Genomic DNA, 21,809 nt, shown 5'->3' on the forward strand with positions numbered 1-21,809 from the left:
AGCTCAATCTTTCTACCCTACTGCAAAACCCCGCTGCAATAGTCCCTTGAATAAAGTCTTCCTTACAGCCTTTAATAAGTATAAGAAAAATATTTTTTTAACACACTCCAGCACTTGAGGTCACCTAAGAACATTGAAATCACAGATTTGAACATCCTATTCAGAGAAGGCCTTTCTAAAACGATGATGGAAAACCAAGAAGCCATAGAAGAAAAAGTTGAAAGATAACAAGCTTGGGGGAATCATTTTTAGATCAATTCATAGATAAAGAGTTATTTTCTCAATTAAGAGCTCATATAAATTAGTAAAAATACTCATAGCTAAGTAAAAAGAACAGTTTGCAGAAAAATCATAGAAATGCATCTTTCAACAAAGGAACTCCCACATAGTGAGAGAAGCAAAAATTTCAAACTACAAGGAGTCGTTGCTTTCTCACTGTCAAATTAGGGAGGATCAAAACATTTAAGAATATCCCATGTGGTAAGTGTATGTATGAGGAAACACTTTCAAAACTATTGAGAGCACTATTTTTCAAGCCTAGCTTCTGCCTCCTCAATATTCAAGTGTGCTCGTCCCCCAACATCAATAATGTCTGTCTTACTGACTAAATTGATTTTACTTCACTTTTGGAGGCATATGATGCTACTGATCCCACCCTGCACTTTCTTGAAACTCTCTGTTCCCTTGACTTCTGCAGCCCTGACTCTCTTATGGCTTCCCTCTCGCCTGTCATTGATTCCCTCTCGCCTGTCTCCTGGATGGGCCTCTCTTCCTTTCCCTATCCTCTAAATGTGGTGTTCTCAGGGTTCTGTCCTTTGCCCTAGCAAACTAATATAATGCTTAAATTTATTTTATTTTTTTGAGACAGAATTTTGCTCTGTTGCCCAGGCTAGTCTGCCATGGAGACAGCCTAGCTCACAGCACCTCAAACTCCTGGGCTCAAGTGACCCTCCTGCCTCAGCCTCCTGAGTAGCTGGGACTACAGGCTTGCACCACCATGCCCTGCTAATTTTTTCTATTTTTAGTTGCCTGGCTAACTTGTTTCTATTTTTAGTAGAGACGGGTCTCACTCTTGCTCGGGGTAGTCTTGAACTCCTGACCTCAAGGGATCCTAGCCTCTCAGAGTTCTAGGATTACAGGCATGAGCCACCGTGTCCAGCCTAATGCCTAAGTTTAAAACATTCTAAACTCTTCTCAAGACTCACCTTCTCAATCACCTCTCACTCTCTGAGCCTGGTTCTTATTTGTATATCTTTTCTCAGCATCACATTAATATTGCAGGACATGCTTTCCAAGAATTGCATTATGATTTATAAAATGCTCAATTCTGGGGGCTCAGAAAGTATACAGGCAAAGTCACCTTATGGTGACAGACTGGCTTCAAGTTATAATGTTGGTTAGAATTCAGTATACACCTATCCCAGGTGGATAGGGTAGTGTTAGATGTCTTCTCCACAAATCAAGCCAAGAAAGCAGAAGCTTTACAATACAATTGAGAATAACATTATCAAGTAAATTGTTTATATTTGAATACTACAGAGATATTTTAATAAAATAGCATGGTAAATTTCATTATGTAAAATGAGCAATAGTGCCAGCATCACATCCACTTTTCACAGGAGCAAGGCCGTGAATCTCATAAGCTGTATTTTAATTTATTTTTTATTTATTTGTATTTTTTATTATTAAATTTTTTTATAATTTTTCTTTTTTATTTTATTTCATGCCTTCAAAAAGCAAATAAGCTATATTTTTAAACATGAAGAATAACATCATTGTGAAAAAATCCTTCTAGGATAAATTAAATTTGTAAAGTATTTCATTCATTTGCTTATGCTCTTGTATTGCACCTGAAAAATGTGCCGTGATATCATTAATCACCCTGGTAGGGAAATAGAGGTAAGATAAATTGCCTATTCTCTGTCTTCTCTCTCTTACCTCCTCCTCCCCACATCTCTCCTCTCAGGGCTTCCTCCTTCAGCTCCCAGCAGTTGGGCATGAGATAAACCTCTCAGAAGGGGTGTGCACAACTCTCTGTTCTAATTATTCTTCTAGAGTATTGATTCACTTTCTATTTCTGATTCTAGTACTGCCCCAATCCTTTTATCTATATGTCTGATGTCCAAACTAATAAGAAATGGTGACTTGATTGATTAGGAACTGTCTGATATGGGGTGCAGAGTTCTTGATCTTCCTCATAAGCCAGTGTTATAGACAACTGTTACTCAGAAGTGTTGGTCTGGAATTACCTGGAAGCTTGTTAGAAATACAGAATCTTAGCTCCCCCACTCCCAGAGCTACTGAGCCATAATTTGCATTTTAACAAGATCTTCAGTCATTCATATGCACAGTAATGTTTGAGAAGCACTGATCTAATGGCTCCTTTTTTTTTTTTTTAGACATAGTCTCACTCTGTTGCCTGGGCTAGAGGGCCATGGCATCAGCCTAGCTCACAGCAACCTCAAACTCCTGGGCTCAAGTGATCCTCCTGCCTCAGCCTCCCAAGTAGCTGGGACTATAGGCATGCGCCACCATACCCGGCTAATTTTCTCTCTCTATTTTTTGTTGCCCAGCTAATTTCTTTCTATTTTTAGTAGAGAGGAAGTCTCGCTCTTGTTCAGGCTGGTCTCGAACTCCTGAGCTCAAAAGATCCACCTGCCTCAGCCTCTCAGAGTGCTAGGATTACAGGCATGAGCCACTGTGCCCAGCCTGGCCTAATGGTTCCTTGTTTGATCATCATAGCAGAGCACTAGGTGATACATATGTACTTTACAGTTTGGGAAACTGATTTAGTTGTCTTTTTCCTAATTGTCATGGGTGACACAGAACATAGCAATATCTGCATAAGAGACTGTCTGAAGTCATCTTTCTCAAAAGGTGACAGTATAACTGGCAGGCATTTGAGGTTATGTAGTCATTCCGTTTAGACATAGCTCAGAAGAATTGAGCCTGTAAAGCTCGAATACCATGGACAGCGCCCCAGTGCTCACACTGCTTGGAGAGACAAAGTAGGTGGTAGATAAGCCCACAGGGCTGCTGCTGTGAGACCCCCTTGGGTTTGAATCCTGGCTCTATCATAACCTAGCTCTGGGAATTAAACTTGTTAATTGATCCCTATGGACCCCAGTTTCTTTCGCTTGCAAAATTAAAATAGCAATATAATCCACTAGAGTTTGTTTTGAAAATTTACTGAAAAAAATGTCTATATCACTAGACCATATTTACTCAGGCAACTGTGGAACCAATTTTAGTCCCTTCTCTCTTCTTATTTTGTAAGGCCTCAAGTCCCTTCTCTCTTCTTATCTTGTAACACCTCAAGTGTTTTTTTGTTTTTTTTTTAAAATTCTTGAAAAAGAAAAATAAGGTGCCTCTAGCTTGGAGCTAATGCCCATGCTTATGACACCCAGACTGTCAAAATTGGTGGTGGGGATGGGAGGAGTGGAGTGAAGGTGCCCACTCTGGCTCCTGGAGTCTTCATGTTCCCTCACGAGCTGTAGGAGCCTGTGGAGAGGAGCTGTAGCGCAGACACGCTCAGCTTCTGCACCTTCCACCTGCAGGGCAGCGGGCCCTGCATGGCCACTGTAGGTTGAGCCTGGGACCTGGCTCTACTAGGGATTCTGATGAGCCGTTCTTTGAAGGCTCCACCTTTCTGCTCCTCTTGTTACCCAGTTTGGTTCAGTTCTTCTCTGCTGAGTTCATTCTGCCACCACCACTTCTCTGGAGCTGAGTGCCCTGCTCCCGAGCCTTAGTTTCCTTTCTCTCTGAGGCTGGATTGCAGCCCTTTGTGGAAGAGCTTTTCCATCTGGGACTCAGTCTGACCCTGGATAAAGAGTTGGCTAAGGCTTGCATCACTGCGTCACAGCTGTAGCTGATTTCCATGTTCCCAACAGGTTTTTCTTGTTATTGTTGTTTGTTCGTTTGAGAAAGGATCTTGCTGTGTCACCTCAGCTAGAGTGCAGTGGCATCATCATAGCTCACTGTGGCCTCAAACTCCTGGGCTCAAGCGATCCTCCTCCCTCAGCCTCTCAAGTAACTGGGACTACGGTACCACGACACCCAGCTAATTTTTCTAATTTTTTTTGAGATATGGAGTCTTGTTGTTCAGGCTGGTCTTGAACTCCTGGCCTCAAGTGATTCTCCCGCCTTGGCCTTTCAGAGTGCCCTGTTCTGACATTTTGATACCAAACTTTTGTCCAATTTTTAGGTCTGTGGACTTTTCAGAACTACTCTGCTTCCTTCTATCTTCTACAGCCCTATGGCATGGATCTAAAAGCTAAAATTTAACCTGCATTGGGTTGCTTGTGATTATATTTGAAATTCTCTTGTGAGATTTTATTTTACCCACACCTGCTTCTTACAGACATTCACTGCAGTTTGTCTCTGAAAATGTAAGCCATATTTGAACCAAAGACCAGATGATGCTCAGCAGTTACCTTATATTCCCAGGAAGCAGCAGTGGGGCCATCAGCCCCACCAGTGCATGGGGCAGGTCTGCCCCGAAAAGCAGTTGTGAGAGTGAATTGCAGTAAGTTGCTCTCTGGGATGAAAATATTAAACTCCCTCTGGTTTCTCACCTGTTTTCTGGGCATAAGGTTTGTCAGGATTGACTCTCCCTTTTGCCCTCCATATCCCTCTACTTCAGGTAGTTTGTGTACATCCCCATGGCCGGACCTAGACACTCAGGCAAATAATTTGGTACTAAATATCAAACTTATATTCTTTAAATATTGGCTCAGCATTTACTGAGCATGAAAGCTGAGCGCTATGTGGGAAGGGCACAGAAAGGGCATGGCTGATCCTTGGTGCCAGCCCTCAGTTCCCTTTCCCAGCGCACTTCAGCTGTGATCTCGTACCCACTCCGCTCTCTACATACCGACAAGGACCTGCAGCTTCCTTCCTGCCAGTTCTCCCTGGTAACCACCTCAGTCACTTCAGGAGGCCCTTGGGTTTCACTCCCTAAAACCTACTCAAGGAAAGTTCACTCCCAACCATGCACACTACCTCTTCCTGGGAGGTGCCGCCCAGCAGCAAGACTCTGCTAGCCCCTGCCGCCTGTCATTGGGGCTTGGAACACGTCCATATTTTATTTACTAACAAGAGGACCGCACTCCCTGCCTGTTCTAAGGTGCAGGTGTAGTAGGGGAAGTAGGAAAAAAAGGGATTTTCCTAGCACCTCAATCTCTGTTCCCTCAGGCAAAGTCCTGGGGAACAGAGGCCCCCTGCATCCATCCTTTGATGAACCTTCATGTCTTGAATACTTTTCTCAGTTTTCCAAACATGTTTGAACTATCCATATTCTTGCTAAAATTTGTGTATATTATAAACTTCTATGAAACACAATCCTATTCTTTGTACTTATGAACTTTAAAAAATGAAGTTAAAGGTAAAAATAATACCCTGAACCTACACGCAGTTGTTCAACAGATTTTCTGCGCCAAAAAGGAAAAACCCCAAACCAAAACCCTCTATCAGATAATGATAATGATTTCAAAGGGGAAAGATTTGAGCTGGGTTTGTCGGAGGGGAAATCTCTCTAACCAGAGTACCTTTTGTTGTTATTTGTCAAGCCAGACATCTCCTCTCCTTGAGCAACTGGCCAAGACCTAGGTAACTGTGTAATGTAATAAGAGTGTTTTTATAAGTTATGCAAATACACAGCGCTTTCCTGATGGCCAGAACAATCTGCTTCCCAACTTTAATCCGGGCCCACCGTCCCAGCCCCCGCCGTGTGGCGTTTCCAATCCCGCAGCTCTGCGCGGCCCCAGGTGAGTCCTGCGCGCTCCCCGCTCTCAGGCCTGCGGGAGGGGCTGGGGCGAAGGCGGAGGGCGGGCCGGGGTGGAGGGGGGCACCGAGATCCGGGCCCGACTGCAGTTTCCTCGCAGCGGAGCCGCATTTCCAGCCGCCTCCGCAGCCCCTACCCTCGCGCGGCGAGCGGTTCCTGGGCGTGCCGCCTGGAGGCGCGGAGCCCGGCGCGCCCCAGCGCCGCAGCTCTGGCCGGGGCGGAGGCGGCCCGACCGCGGAGATGCGGGGCGGGGGCAGGGCGCGGGGTAGGTGACTTTATCCCGCCTCTGTTTCCCTGCCCCGGGGAGCAATGACATCACGCGGCCTTCTCCAGGCGCCGACACAAAGAGCGGCGCGGAGAGGCCGCTGCGGGGGGAGCCGGCGGCCGCCGCTGCCGCCCAGGGCCCTGGGGCCCCGCCGGCCAGGCCCGCCGCTTGTGGCCCGCGCCCTTCCTGCTCCTCCTCTGCCGCCGCCTCCTCGGTCGCCGCTGCCCGCGCCGCCCGCGCCGCCCGCGCCCTCCGCGCGCAGCTGAGCCCGCGCCGGGCCGCGCCGGCTCCTTCCATGCGGGCGGCGCGGGCCCTGGGAGGGGCGCCGGGAGCCAGCCGCGCAGCATGCACTGGGGGGTTGGCTTTGCCTCGTCCAGGCCGTGCGTGGTGGATCTAAGCTGGAACCAGAGCGTCTCCTTCTTCGGCTGGTGGGCCGGGTCCGACGAGCCCTTCTCCTTTTATGGGGACATCATCGCTTTCCCTTTGCAGGATTACGGTGGGATCATGGCAGGGCTGGGCTCCGATCCCTGGTGGAAGAAAACCCTTTACTTGACCGGGGGAGCTTTGCTGGCCGCAGCTGCGTATCTGCTCCACGAACTCCTGGTCATTAGGTGAGCCGGAGAGAGGGCCCCGCGCAGGGGCGCTGAGAGGGGCACCTGGCCAGGGCAGGGCTGGCGCAAGGGGAGACTTGTGCCAGCCCCTGGGTCATGCCGCCCAAATGCCCAAGCAGCCTGCTATTACCTTTCCCCAAAGGCATTCTGTGGTCACCTGGCTGTGAGGGGCAGTTTAGAGTTGACAGGAGAATTAAACTGGTACTGGGAGGGAAAAAACATTTGTCTCCCTATGTTTGGTGCTAAAAGCAAAAATGCTTTGGGTCACTAGTTGTTATCTATTAAGAAACGTCCTTAAGAAGATCCTGAGTGCAATGTGTTTGCAACAATAGAATTAGGCCGTGTAGAAATACTAAGTTACACTTTTATGAAATGCCTTATTTGTTTATAGATGTTAATGCTGGAATATTAACTACTAACCTCACCTTTTACTTAAAAGGTTAGTTCTCCCCTATCCTTCCCTAAATGTCAACATCATCAAGAGGCTGAAAAATTTCAAAAGCTCTTGGAACCTGCCGGTCCCTGTTAAAGAAGCATGGCCAAATTTAGTGGTGTGCAGTTTTGATGCAGGCTTAACCTGGTTTTCTCTGCTTATGTGGTACTGAACGCTAAGCACCATCTTCAGGCTTAAATGTCATTGTTCTGTGAGCAGCAGGAGATCGGAGGACAGGCTAGCACATGGGCGTGTTTGACATAACACAGAGTCGCCCAGTGCCGTAAACAGTTGCATTCGTTGCTGCCGCAGAATGTTTACAGGATGGACTTGGAAATACCAGAAAATGGAGGCCCCTGCTGTTGGTACATCCAGCCCGCAGGAGATTTTTGTTTGAGTAGAGTAATACCACCGGCTACTGAGAAGGTCGTTTGGCTAATTGATACATTAGTTTATATTAAAATTTCCAAGCATTTGAGCCCTCAGTCACTGCAAGATTATCAGAATTAGAACCTTCTCAATAGCTCAGAATGTCCCTCCTGGCCAGTATTTTCTAAAGAGGGAGAAATGTGTCTCACTGCCTTCTTCCAGAGGAGGAATCCTACACAATAGGTTATAAACAAAGACAGTGACAGGTGACCTTTAACCTGCCTGCAGGGATCCCAGGAGGACATTGTGACAATCTAATCTAGATATTTTGCTTAATTTAGGTATTTTTATATTTCCCATCTCTGAGAGGGTGGGAAATCATTTAGGTCTGGCAAAATGTATTGGTTTTCATATTATTTGGCCATAATTGAGGGTTTATTTTAAAGCTTGTTGCACATTTAATTCTCTTGCTTAACACAGCACCTTGAATCTAGTTGAACCAAATTAGAAAATTCAAAGTGAATTATATCTCTAGATTATTTGATATTTATGCTAGTTTTAGAACTCTATTTCAAGTTAGGTTTAGAGCTTTATAAAGAACTAAAACATTTGTGCAGTAATTTAAATGGTAACCCAGTTTTTTCTCAGTTACATTCCAGTCCAAAGCCTTTGAGGATCCCGAAGCATGTGGCTTCCCAGCAGTTTTCCACTTTGTAGAGGGAGTGAGGGCTTCATGGGACTTGGTCTAAAACATAGTTTAAATGACCTTGTAGAAATAGCAGGGAATTCAGCACTCACGCTGGAGTAGGCCAGGCCCCGGCAGGTGTGTGGCTGGACACTGGAGATCCCTTTGCCTACAGATGGCTCCTTCCCCGTGTAGGGGACTACAAGGCCCAGCATTGGATGCTTGTTTGGATTAAGGAGTTTTAAATCCTTGGTTTATTCAATTTTGTTTCTTGAAAAATGTTTAAGTTGAATTGGAAAACCCCAGTATAATGTAAACAATAAAAAAATTATAAAGGGCTGTCCTTTCTTGAGCATTTAGTAGGGACTCTGCATATAGGTGCTTTGCATGATTGCATTTATTCCTCACAATTCTTGTTTGAGGCTTGATTCTCATTTTTTAGTTAAGGAAATTGAGGCTGAGGGAGGTTACGCAACTTGCCCAAAATCACACAGTGAGAGTTGTAGGATTCCAATTCAAATCTGAGAGCGTGTGTCTGAGGAGCCTTCGCTTTTTACTCCTGCCTCCTAGAAAGTACCCACTGTGAAATAAGTTTTGATGGGGGAGAGGAAATGTGGAGGACTGGGGTATTGCTCGGGGAAGACAGGCCTGTGGCAGGGGCCTGACTTTCTTGCAGCCTCTTAGGGCAGAGGGCTGGGGAAAGTGAGGAGGGTGAGAACCCAGGCTTCAGAAGGTCACGTGATAGAGAGATGGCCACTTAAGCTGGAATGTAAGTTTCAATAGTCTGTGTCCTTTAGGCAAAAAATAAAACAAAATCTGAAATACGTGGGATGGAAAATACACCTTAAAATGACTGTTCTGTCTGAATTCACTAACAATTGCAAACTCTTCACCACCCTACTTAGATTTTCTGCTGCATAGACAGCCTTCATCTATGGCTATGTCTCTAGCGTGGAAAGTGAAGTTGACAGGTGAGAATTATTTTAAAAGTTTAGTTAATGAGTATAACCAAAATAGGTATTTTGGGCTTTATCCATGTTTTTTCCAGTACCATATTTTCAAACAAATATTGTCCCAACCCTCTTATTTCATTTTTCCTGAGTGGAGATGGCCTGGCAAATATCTTAAATTCAATCAGGCATTTGGAAAATTTTTGTTTGTAAATTGAATGGCCAAGTAATAACGTCATTACCAGTGGCTCATTTGCACTTTTAGCACACAGACTCAGCCTGTCCTGGAAAACTTAGTTAGTGAATCAAAGCGGCCCATGGTCTCTACATCTGGTCTCTACAAACTAACAACTCAGCTGCTGTACAGAGACATCATCATCTGTGATATCCTCAGCCACGGGAATAGGAGCTAGTCTACTATTAGACTAGCTAGTGGACACTCTATGGATGTTTTCTTTTATAAACCTTGTTATAAGGCTACTTTATAAAACAGCTGCATAGGAAACAACCCACCTGATCCTCTGATCCTAAGTTAGATGTGTGGAAGGAGGGCTCTGGAGCTAAATTGCTGGGTTCGTATTCAGAGTTTGTCTGTAGCCAACCATGTAACCTTGGATATGATAGTAAGCTCTTAATGACTCAGTTTTCTCATGTGTAAAATGGGGATAGTAATAGTAGCTTTTCTTATAGAATTGATTAAACTAATTAACACACATGAAATGCTTTGGACAGTTTGTCATATAGTGAAAATTCAATAAAAGTTGGCCATCATTAGCTATTACAAACTTTTATCAGAAAGTTCCAGGCTTGAATGTTCTAAGTCAAACTGGCTGTATTAATAACATTATTTGAAGAGTTTCCCATTTTGGTGTCCTTGAATTGCCTAAGAGCTTGGGAACTGGAGTTATTACAGACTTGATCTTAAATTGTTGTGCCTCAGGTAAGTTATTTAACTTCTCTGAGCTTGAGTTTCCTTGTCTACTGTAAGATATGAGTATAGTGTGATAAATTGAAACTATAACAATACCTACTAAATTGAAACTATAACAATACCTACTCTAGTGTTATAGTCAGAAAAATAAATTAATACATATGATGTATATAAAGTCATTGTCATATGCTTGGCACTTACTTAGCATCCATTCTTACAATGACATGGCCCAAATTAACCATTAGAATTGGATGTTTCTGGCCAGTGTAGCAGGTAATTTTATATTTTTCTCATTTCTTTTCAGTTCTTAAATTTTTACCTGGCTAATTTACATGAAAATAACTGTTTGTGATGCGAATTATTTGGCTGAACAAAATCAGTTAATTGTCAAATCTATAGTTTGTGCTGTTTAGGAACATAGTCCAAGTGGATTCTTTTTCTTTTTTTTTTGGGACAGAGTCTCATTCTGTCACCCAGGCTAGAGTGCCATGGCGTCAGCCTAGCTCACAGCAACCTCAAACTCCTGGCAATCCTTCTGCCTCAGCCTCCCGAGTAGCTGGGACTACAGGCACGTGCCACCATGCTCGGCTAATTTTTCTATATATTTTTAGTTGGCTAATTAATTGCTTTCTATTTATAGTAGAGACGGGGTCTTGCTCAGGCTGGTTTCGAACTCCTGACCATGAGCGATCCACCCGCCTCAGCCTCCCAGAGTGCTAGGATTATAGGCGTGAGCTACTGCGCCCGGCCAGATTCTTGATTTTAATGTCTGACCTCCTAAACATTTGATCTAAAGGAGATCTTTTGTTTTATAACAAATATTGCCAGAAAACAGCAAATATTTTTATTCTTTTGACTTGACTGGTATTTTTAAAAATGAGTTATTCTGAACTCTTCAAGTTGAATGGACCCTTGGGTGGTAAACTTCTTCAAGAGAGGTTGTTTTACTAAATGGGGACGCTGCAGTGAAGATGCATGTGGTGAAGATACAAAGAGCTTGTCCTTGCTTGAATAGAACAAAATAGGTGTGGTATTAGACTGGGAATGATGCCAGGGAACCAGAGGCTCAGGGAGGGCTGAGGGGAAGAGTAAAGTTTATTTGATGGGAAATGGCTAGGTAGAGTGAGAGATGGGAATTGCAAAAGGTTCCTAAGGGCTGTGTGGAGTGATGAGATTTTGTAGCGAACAGGGATATGACCATATCTCTTTGGATGAGAATAAACTTCACTATTATTTGATGCTTGATAGCTCTCTAAATATTTACAGATATTACCTTATTTAATCCTCACAATAATCTATGCAGAATTGGTAGAACTGGTACTGTCCTCATGCTCCAGGTGAAGGAGGTGGAGAGGTCTAGGGTAACATGGCCAGCAGGAAGCTGAGCTTGGGCTTGATCTCAGGTGTCCAGACTTGGAATCCAGCATTCATTTTGCTACATGCCGGCTATTGAAGAACTGTACCCAGGGAAGTTCTCCCCACCCAAAAAAGTAGCCAAAGGAAAAGATGGATGTGTGGCTGAGATGGAAGAAAGGGGAGAAGCAGGGGTACTAAAATATGTGCTGCATGGTCCAAGTGGGGACACTGTGAAGGCAGAAAACCTGGTGGGAGGGGAGAGAGAAAGAGAGCTAGCGAGAACACACATAACACGAATGTACTCCCAGAAACCAGGTTCTGTGGCTCCACAGGTGAAAGGCCAGCTGAGGGCACTGGCAGTTTGGAAGAGGGACCAGAATATTCAGAGTCTCAGATTCCCTGTGGACTTGGGTCATGGCAGAGCAAATCTGCACTGATGTTCCTGGGTCTTGGGGTGGAATACACTGTTGCATGCTATAGTCTAATGCCAAGAACATAGGCTCTGCCTTCTTGGGTCAGTCCAGGTTCTGCCGTTTATTAGCAATGTGACTTTGGGCAAGTTAATCCTCTGTGCCTCAGTTTCCTCATCTATAAAATGTGGGTAATAATAGTATCTGCCTCATAAGGGTATTGTGAAGGTTAAATATCAGTAATGCCTATGAAACTCTCAGAACAGTGTGTGACACATAGTCAGCACAGAATATTATTTTTATCCATCCAACTTGTCGCAGGCAGGTATACATAGCCGGCAGGAGAAAAGGTGGATCCGTACCAGAAAATATTCTTCCAGCCCATAGGCTACAGGTAACAGAAGGAGGCTGGTATGTAGTTACTTTTCTGAGCCATTGGGGTCATGGTAAGATCAGTTTGTGAGGTTCTCTTGTGTTCTGACTAAGCTTCTATTCTGTAAGTGCTGTGTGAGGTAAACCCCTGTGACGAACAGATTTGCTCATTGAGGAGCTACAACCCAGCAGCGTCCTCTCAAGAACTATGGGAACTGAACATATAACTTGTGGATTGTTCTTTATTTCTGTTTTGGTTTTGACAGGAAACAGCAAGAGATTGACTCTAAAGATGCTATAATTTTGCATCAGTTTGCAAGACCTAACAATGGTGTCCCCAGTCTGTCTCCTTTCTGTTTAAAAATGGAAACTTACTTAAGGATGGCTGACTTACCCTATCAGGTACTTGTGTGCAAATATGTTTTATTCTCATGACATCAGTATCAGTTAGAGGTGGGGAGTATTTAATCTCACAGAGAGGATGCCAGAAGGGATGGGGTCTGGAAGTAGCAGTGCCCAGTGTTTAGTAAAATGGAAATACTCAGTTCCAGGGTCTGTGGATTTTTACATCCAATTTAATGATGGATTAAAAGTTTTCAGGGATTCAGGGCATGATATTTTCCCCTAACATAGAGTATGCTTTGGTTAATAGGCTTACTGGGCAGCTAAAGTGGGTGTGCTGTTGCCTGGTATGTTTTTTCCTTTATGTTTTTATTTATTGACATCATTGTATTTTGTCTCTCGTGAATCCTAGGGGCAGGGGGCCCAGCAGGCCACCAGGTAGATATTTGTATACATTGTTAGAGCTTTTTCACAGTGCTCCATGTTCTGTTTGTATGACTTTCAGGGAAACACTTGCTCATTTTTAGCATTAAAGAATGAAAAGAGGAATGTATTTAAAGGTATACATTTCTCTCTGAGTAATGCTTGAGCTGTGTCTCACAAATTTGCCATGCTGTGTTTTCATTGTCATTCAATTCTGTGTATTTTTAAAAATTTCCCTTATGGTTTTCTTTTTAACCAAGTTCTAGCTAGCCATGTGGAATTATTTTTAAGCTTTGATTTTGTTATTGTTTTTTAATTTTATAGTCAGGAAAGATAGTCCTTGGGATAGCAATTCCTTGGAGTTTACTGAAGCTTTAGCCTGGTATGCAGTTAGCTTTTAGAAAGGTTGAAAATAATTACATATTCTCTGTTTGTGTATATTGCTCCCTGTAGATCTCCTTGCTCAAACTCATTTAGTGTATTATTTATTTAGAAGGCCTTCTGTATTTCCACTTATTTTTTTTTGTCTGCCTGTTCTAGCAGTTTCTGAAAGGAATGTGTTAAAATATTCAAATGTATTTATTGATTTATCTCTTTTTCTTGTCATTCTGTCAGTTCTTACTTTATGTAAGAGTATTTATATATTTGAGGTTATATTGTTAGGTACATATAAAATGAAAGATCACATCTGTTACTTTTCTGTTTCTTTTTCCAGCACCCAACTTTGTCCCTTATGATTTATTTTTAAAACTTGAATTCTGTATTATCAGATATCGAAATGGGTTCTCCAGCCTTCTTTTGGTTCATATTTGCTTTCAATATCTTTTTCCATCCTCTTTCTCTATTTTTTTGTGTATTTGTTTCTCATAGGCATTGTATTACTTGTATCCAATCTGAGTGTCCTTTAATTGGTAAGTTTAATCAATCTACGCTTATTATAATGAGTGTTTAATTAGGACTTATTTCTAATATATTAATTTAATTTTAACTTAATATTTTTCTCCTGACTGTATATTTTATTTTTTCTCATTTCCTACTTTCTAATGGATAGATAAAATTTTTTTTCTCATCATTTAAAACAAATTCTATTTTTATTGTTATCTTAAGATCCCAATTTGTGTTTATTTATTCCTAATCATTCATTAAATGTATTAAAGTGTGTATTTACTTTGTAATAATACCAATACCTTGGCAGTTTACATGTACCTTGAGGCTCTCCCTTTCTTCCCAGCCCTCATCCCAATATCATTGCTGTTGTCTTAACATTTTAATTCTAAAATTTTGGAATTGTTTGCTTTTTTAGCCAAGAAATTCAGTAGATGGACTTTATTTTCAATATATCTTATCCTACATGATTTATTTATTTTTGTTACTTGAATAATTCCTTGATGAATATTTTTTTTTTTTTTTTTTTTTTTTTGAGACAGAGTCTCGCTTTGTTGTCCAGGCTAGAGTGAGTGCCGTGGCGTCAGCCTAGCTCACAGCAACCTCAAACTCCTGGGCTCAAGCGATCCTCCTGCCTCAGCCTCCCGAGTAGCTGGGACTACAGGCATGTGCCACCATGCCCGGCTAATTTTTTATATATATATCAGTTGGCCAATTAATTTCTTTCTATTTATAGTAGAGACGGGGTCTCGCTCTTGCTCAGGCTGGTTTTGAACTCCTGACCTTGAGCAATCCGCCCGCCTCGGCCTCCCAAGAGCTAGGATTACAGGCGTGAGCCACAGCGCCCGGCCCCTTGATGAATATTTTTAAAGTGAGACTTCAGTGTGGTTTTGCGTGCCCAAGAATATCTTTATTGTATCCTTACATTTGATAAGTATATGTTCAAAGTTTTTTTCCTTCAATGCTTTAAAAATATTACTCCATTGTCTTTTTTACACATTGATGTTGCTGTTGAACAATTTGAGGTTAATCTCATTGTTCTCCTTTCTTTCTCTCTAAATTTGTTTAGAATTTGCTTTTAATCTTAGTGTTCTTAAATTTCAGTATAATTTGCCTTCATATGGGTCTTTGCATAACCTGTTTGGTCCTTTATAAACTTTTCATATGAGGTATTTCATCTTTTTTTAATTCTGAGGAATTAAATATAAATTTTCTTAAAATATTTTTGACCAGCCTGAGCAAGAGTGAGACCTCAGTCTCTACTAAAAGTAGAAAAATAAGCCGGGCATGGTGGCATGTACCTGTAGTCCCAGCTACTCGGGAGGCCGAGGTAGGAGGATCCCTTCAGCCCAGGAGTTTGAGGTTGCAGTGAGCTATGATGATGCCACTGCACACTACTCAGGGAGACAGAGTGAGACTCTGTCTAAAAAAAGAAAAAAAAAAAATATATATATATATATATATATATATATATATATATATATATATTCTTTTCTTTTATGTTTGTTTTCCTTCTCTTCTTCCTTGTTCCCTATTGTCTGGATATTGGAACCTCTGCTTTTATTTCCTATATCACTTTTCTCTGCTCTTTCATTCTTTTCAGCTTCTTTCTGGGGATGTTCCTCTCTCTGAGCTTATGTTGCATTGCTCTGTTTTCTTTTTGTTTCTATCTGCTATTTATCTCTTTTGTGCTCTTTCTTTCAACCTTTGTGTTTTTCTTCTTCTTCTTCTTCTTTTTCCTTTTCTTTCTTTTTTATTTTTTTATTTTTATTTTTTTATTTCAGCATATTATGGGGGTACAGATTTTAAGGTTTCAAAAAATGCCCATTTCCCCCCCTCCCCCCACAAGTCTGAGTCTCCAGCATGTCCATCCCCCAGATGGTACACATCTCACTCATTATATTTGTATATACCCGTGATTTTCTTCTTAATATTTCTCCTTAGTATTCTTCCTTTATTTCTTGGAGGATACTAATTATGCTAAAATTTTTTGGTCTGTTATGGTAATTCTGCTTCATGTTATTTATTGAGTGCATTGCCCTTCTCTTATAGTAGCTTTCTAATAGTACAACTCCTCAGTTGTCTAGTTGTTTTGGTTTGAGAGTTCCTTTCATCCGGGATGCCAGCTTCCTTGTCTAGGAATTTGTGCTGGGCAAAGGCTAAAGCCAGGCTACAAGTTGTGTGCCTCTGAGGGAGTTGAAGAAGAGGAAGGTGTGCTGCAGATATCCCAGACCACTGTGGTCCTTTCAGTTTGCTGCCGCTCTTCCATATGGCTCCCACTGCTAAGGGGTTTACACTTAGGCTCTTACAAAGCACTGGCATTAGGAGAAAGTGGTCTCCCTAGGTTAGAATAGACCAGCTAGGTGGTTGGGGGAGTGGGCCCCTCACCCAGCCAAACTTCTGGCTGCCCTCATAATGATATTAGCCCTTCACTTCCTGACTCCCCATAGCCTATGCTTTCTGAGCCAGTTTCTGTACAGAAGAGGGATGGCAGAGTCCTCCTAAGGCAGTGCTGGGACAAGATGCTTGACATACTTTCAGCTTGGTGATGCTATGAGGGAGGTCCTCAGGGAACATGGTGGAGTGGCACCCAATCCGGATTTTGGGTGGGGGATCAGGGGGCACATGGGATGTTTGGGCACAGAGAGTGGAATCAGAAAGGGGTTCTTTATGATGGAACTGGAATGCAAGGGGTGAATCTGGAGAGAGCATCAGGGAGATTATGCAGAACTTGCTAAGCCAGCAATGGAAGAGAAAATAGCACCGAAAACAGACCAGGCATCTAAATGCATTGGATCAGATTTGAAAGATCATTGTTTAGCTTGGTGTTGGCACTCATCACTTGAAGATGTGTGTCACTGAGGGACTCAAATTGAAGGGAAGAGATTGCCACCGAACAACTACCTGTCTTTATCCTGTCATCACTCTTGACCAGATCGCTTCACTTAGCCGGTGCAGCTTTGGGGCAGTTAGGATCCAAAACCTGAATTTTGTGTGTTGCTGTCTCTAGCTGCTTTCAAGGTCTTTTGTGCTCGCCCACCCTTGATAAAGTAACTCTGCTGTTTGTGGCAGCTGCAGCAGCTGCCAGACTGTTCTGTCCTTTCCTTTCTTTCATTTAAGCCATCAAGCACTGACTGCTGCAGACCTGTCCTTACCCGCAGCCTAACTACCTTTGTTCATGTTTCAGAGCAGCCGCTTTTAGTTTGTCTAACTGGAGCAGCAGGGCACAGACTTGGCTGTGGAGCCTGAAGCTATTATAGAGGTCTTCAAGGAAGGGCGTGCTTACCCAAAATTATTAGTGCTTAAGTATGTTTTTAAAAAAGGAATAGTATAAGGGCGTTTTTTTCTTCTCTGTGGTCTCTGTGGAAAATAAATGGACAGGGTCCTCAGGGCTGACAGATCCTACATAAAAGAAAAATGGTTCCGTGGTTTAGAAAGGGATGCTCTGTGCCTGTCTGGGGTTCGCTGTGCCTTGCGCCTGTGCCCTCTGCAAGGGTTTGTTGACGCAGCGGTGCCTGGGCAGTGCTGGTGAGCTCATTTCTTGAGCTGAACCATACAGAGGTCATGGCACCAGGGCGCTCTACCCTCTGCCCCTCCTTGTTCCCAAGATCGCAACTTTATGTTTGAAGCTTTTTTATTTTCTAACAGAAATGGGATGGGAATTAACATTTGATCAAAAGGCATTTTTTTTTTAAAAGCCCAATGTATTGAACACAATTATTATTGTTTTTTTCTGATCAAGTATGAATAGTGGTAGTTCAGTTTTTAAAACTTTATATTTTGTAATAATTATAGATATATAGAAAGTTACAAAAATGTACAGGGAGGGCCTGTGGCTATGGTTAATATTAAAAAAATAGCTTTACTGTTTCTTTCTGATGACATATGATCATTCTAAAAATTTCAAACAATACAAAAAAGTATATGTGGAAATTAAAAATCACCTGATAGCCTACTAGCTAGACATTACCATCACTGATATTTTTTGACCATTCTTCCATACATTTCTATAGACATAAATAAAGACAGCTGCATCATTTGACATAAGTGCTTGTACAAGAAGCATATATTTCACAATTCTTTTTAAATAAGAGAAAGAAAAAAAAATGGCCCAATTGGAACTCTCTGCCTTGGCTCCCAGTTATAACTTTTCATGTTCTATTTATTTGCTGATCTTGTCTCCCCTCCCCCATCTCTTTTTTTTTTTTTTTAATTTTTTCTAAGCTGCAGACTAGTTAAAAGAATAATACAGTGAACACCCCCATGCCCTTCACCTAGATTCACTGGTGGTTAACGTGTTGCCTCCATTGCTTTTTTCTGTTTATATATATATATATACATTTATGAATAATTTTTTTGATAAACTATCTGAAAATAAGGTGCAGAGATTATGGCACTTCACCCTACACTACTTCAGCATGCATCTCCAAAAAACAAAGACATGCTTCAAAACTACAACACATAGTGAGTGCATGCATTTTTTTTTTCAATGTGTTTTAATCCACAAAAGCTGTTGCTGAATTTATTTCAAAGTTAGCCAGCGGAGGATGATTCAAGATAGCTCCAAGGTGCAGTGAATGTAATGGTTAGAAATTTAGCTGAGAAGTTGGGGGCACCATGGTCAGTGTACCAAATCAGAGTCCCAAAATTCTGGCATCTCTCTGAGGGTCTCGAGTTCTCCATCTCAAAGTGGGGATGGTGATGTTGATACTTCTGATAAAGGCCCTGTGTCAAACACATCATGTGCATTTTCTTATTTAATCCTAGCAACTGTTATTATCCTTATTTCATAAGATGAAGAAATTGAGGCCCAGGGAGGATTAGGAGAGACCCAGGGAGGTCCAGGATTACACAGTGAATAAATGATGGAGCCAGATTTTTAAATACAAAGCCTATGGCTCTTGCTGCTGTACTAATAACGTATGTAGTATATGTGTAGCCGCATTGTTCTCACTTGGGACAGACTTGTAGGGAGTAACATAAGCTTGGAAAAAAATACCACTCTGTTTATCTTTCTTCTCAGAATTACTTTCAGAAAAACTATTATCAGTGGGTTAGTCAGACTCCAATTGCTTAAATAAAACTAGATCAGGAATTCTTTAATGTATTCAAGGAAATTAAGAAAAATATTATTTTAAAAATATGTAATTTTTATTTTAAAAGTTATATAACCACATTTAGAAAAATTGAAAAGTATATGAAAGTAGAGATCACCAGCATCTCACCCATAGTCTTGCCAATTACTTTTGACATTTTTGTGAGTTTCTCTTTTTTAATGCTTTTTTAAATTTATCTAATTTTTACTTAGATATAATCATAATATCTCTAAAATGTTGTCTCTGAATAAGAAGAATATTTTTTAAAAAATAAAATGTTGTCTTCCACTTTTTTACCTAGTCAGCAAAGTTTTTGATCATGGAAACATATTAGAACTTTTATTTCCTTAAGAACTGATCACTAATCTCTGATTTTGAAAAGTGGTCAGGATAAACATGTACCAAGTACCCTAGGGAGGGGGTTGTCTAGAGGGAAAGGCAGGTGTATAAACAGTTATTCTGTAAGGGTAGGGGGTTATAAACCAGACAGTGGGAGCACGGAGGAAGGGCAGATAATGGTTGCACCCTAGGGAAATCGTTGCCTAACAAGGCGAAATTCAAACTGATTTTTTTTTTTTAAAGGATGGATAGGACGTTGATGAGGATGGAGAAAGGAATTTCTATAAAAGGTGAAGAGTGTTCAAAGTCAGGGAGGTGGAGCAGTGGGAATTCAGGAGAGCAGGGGAACTGATAGCCAGTGAGGCCAGGCAGGTGGGCAGTGGCTGGATTATATGGGTCTAGATTGCTATGTGAAGAGGGTTAGACTAGATCTATTAAAATGGTTGGGTAATTTTGAGCAGCAGAGCTTTTGTATCTCACATGCACTGCCAACAGTTCCCTCTGATGGCAGTATGGAGGGCAGATTGCATCTGAAAATAACAAGAGTCCAGTGTTAGGAGGCTATGGGTGGTATCAAGAGAAATCTGAAACAGAGGCTACGTTATATGGTAAATTTATATCTTTAGTATACAGATTATAACAATGTAAGATATATTAGCAACTTTTAGAAGTACGTGACATTTTTCCTGGTTAACATCAAGGATAATATGTAGGGCTGCCATGTATGGTTGTACAGGTTACTCATCGCACAACAGTGCCTGACCAGGGGTTGGGAGTGAAATCTTGATCTAGTTCTACTTGCCAAGCTGTGAATCTTGGCATGGACTGTGTCCACCCAGAGGAGGTTCCATTACCTACATTGCACAAAGGTAATATGACTAACAGCAGCCCGAATAACAGCCACAATAGTTATTACCCTTTTCCATACCAGGCCCACTTTCATTCTTTAGAGTAAGTAATGTGATAAAGTATCAAGACACTAAGAACAGCCAGGTGCGGTGGCTCACACCTGTAATCCCAGCACTTTGGGTGGCTGAAGCTGGAGGATTGCTTGAGTTCAGGAATCTGAGACCAATCTGGGCAACATAGCAAGACACCCATCTCTACAAAAAAATAAAAAAAATTAGCTCGGCTTGGTGGTGCATGCCTGTAGTCCCAGCTACTTGGGAGGCTGAGGTGGGAGAATCGCTTGAGGTTGCAGTGAGCTATGTTGCTGCTCTAGCCGGGGCAACAGAGCGAGACCCTGTCTGTTAAAAAAAAAAAAAAGACACTCAGAGGCAGAAACCAGTCAAAGTCCCCATATATTCTACCACAGACAGCAGCAAGCAGCAGTTAGCTAATTTAGTTAGTACCTGCTCTGCTTTTCAGCCTTTCAGAAAGATGATAGTACCTCACAAGTCTGAGAAGCCCAGCACACTCAGCACAGTCCGAGCCCAGGCAGTGGATGGCTGCCTTTAGGGGACATAGCAGCCAATCATAACCCTGGGACCTCACCCGAGGTCAGTTCAGTGGTCAGGCGTGGCTCAGTGCATACCACATACAGTATGCAAGAAGCATAAGCCCTAGCTACATAGAGACTTGTCTTAGAAAATTTTCAACATTCTCTTTTTATCCCTTGTGGTAAGATGTGCTGTTAGGCTTTTGGGAAAGGCACACACAGGTCTAGGTGTGATTTAGGCAAGAGCAACTTGGATAGTAGTCACTTTTGCTAATCCCAGTGGTTTCCCACAAGAAACAGTAATTTTTTTTTTATCTCTGTGAATTTTGGAGTTTTAATCCTAAATGGGGAATTTGTCCAGGGGTCTCCTAGAATGGGGTCCTCACAGAGTTTTCTGTCATAAATACACCTTTACAAAGAGGTATCTTCTTGCCCAGGGCTTGATCCAATTTGTTCCTTAATTTCGTTTCTCTGAGAGGGAAGAGGGCCAATGGATGCCTGCAGAGCAGGGGCTGGCAAACTGCGGCCTGAGAGCTACGAAGGAAGTTTACATTTTTAAATAGTTGGAATAAGGTCAAAAGAAGAATAATATTTCGTATGATATGAAATTCGAATGTCAGTGCCCTAAACACCTTTCTTTCCGGAACAAGCCACGCTCATCCTTGTACGCGTTGTCTGTGGCTGCTCTCGGGCCACAGACACAAAGCTGAGGCATGGCAGCAGAGACCGCGTGGCTCGCCTGAAACATTTACTGCCTGGCCTTTTGTCGAAACAGTTTGCTGACCTCTGCTCTAGGGCAACAGTTCAAAGATATACAGGACTGATGTAGTTAATGTTTTCTCTAATGCTGTCTTCTTTTTAAAAAAGCTTTATTGGGATATAATGGACGTACAATGAAGTGTTCATATTTAAAGTATATAATTTGATAAATTTGGACGTATGTAAATACTCATGAAGCCATCACATTAGTGTGTCCATTCACCTCCGAAATTTCCTTGTGCCCCTTGGGAATCCCTTCCTCTTGCCCCTTCCTGTCCGATATTGTTCCCAACAACTACTGATTGGCTTTCTGTCACTGTAGTTTGCATTTTCTAGAGTTTTGTGTACATGGAATCTTACAGG

At 42.1% G+C, this 21,809-nt stretch overlaps 1 protein-coding gene across 2 annotated transcripts in view; it reads left to right on the forward strand.

Annotated features, from left to right (window-relative positions):
- The first annotated feature begins 5,947 nt into the window (after positions 1–5,947).
- The window catches only part of FAXC (failed axon connections homolog, metaxin like GST domain containing), a 75,601-nt gene continuing 59,739 nt past the window's right edge, over positions 5,948–21,809 (forward strand). Inside the window, exons 1-3 of one of the 2 annotated variants that reach the window (XM_020287056.2) lie at positions 5,948–6,047; positions 6,537–6,658; positions 12,431–12,566. In XM_020287056.2, coding sequence (XP_020142645.1) covers positions 6,552–6,658; positions 12,431–12,566 — 243 coding nt within the window. In that variant the 5' untranslated portion in view covers positions 5,948–6,047; positions 6,537–6,551. Of the gene's footprint in view, positions 6,048–6,283; positions 6,659–12,430; positions 12,567–21,809 lie in introns of those variants that run through there. The other variant, XM_012769416.3, reaches the window with a different exon arrangement.

The sequence above is a fragment of the Microcebus murinus genome, chromosome 5 (assembly GCF_040939455.1).
Source record: "Microcebus murinus isolate Inina chromosome 5, M.murinus_Inina_mat1.0, whole genome shotgun sequence".
NCBI lineage: Eukaryota > Metazoa > Chordata > Mammalia > Primates > Cheirogaleidae > Microcebus > Microcebus murinus.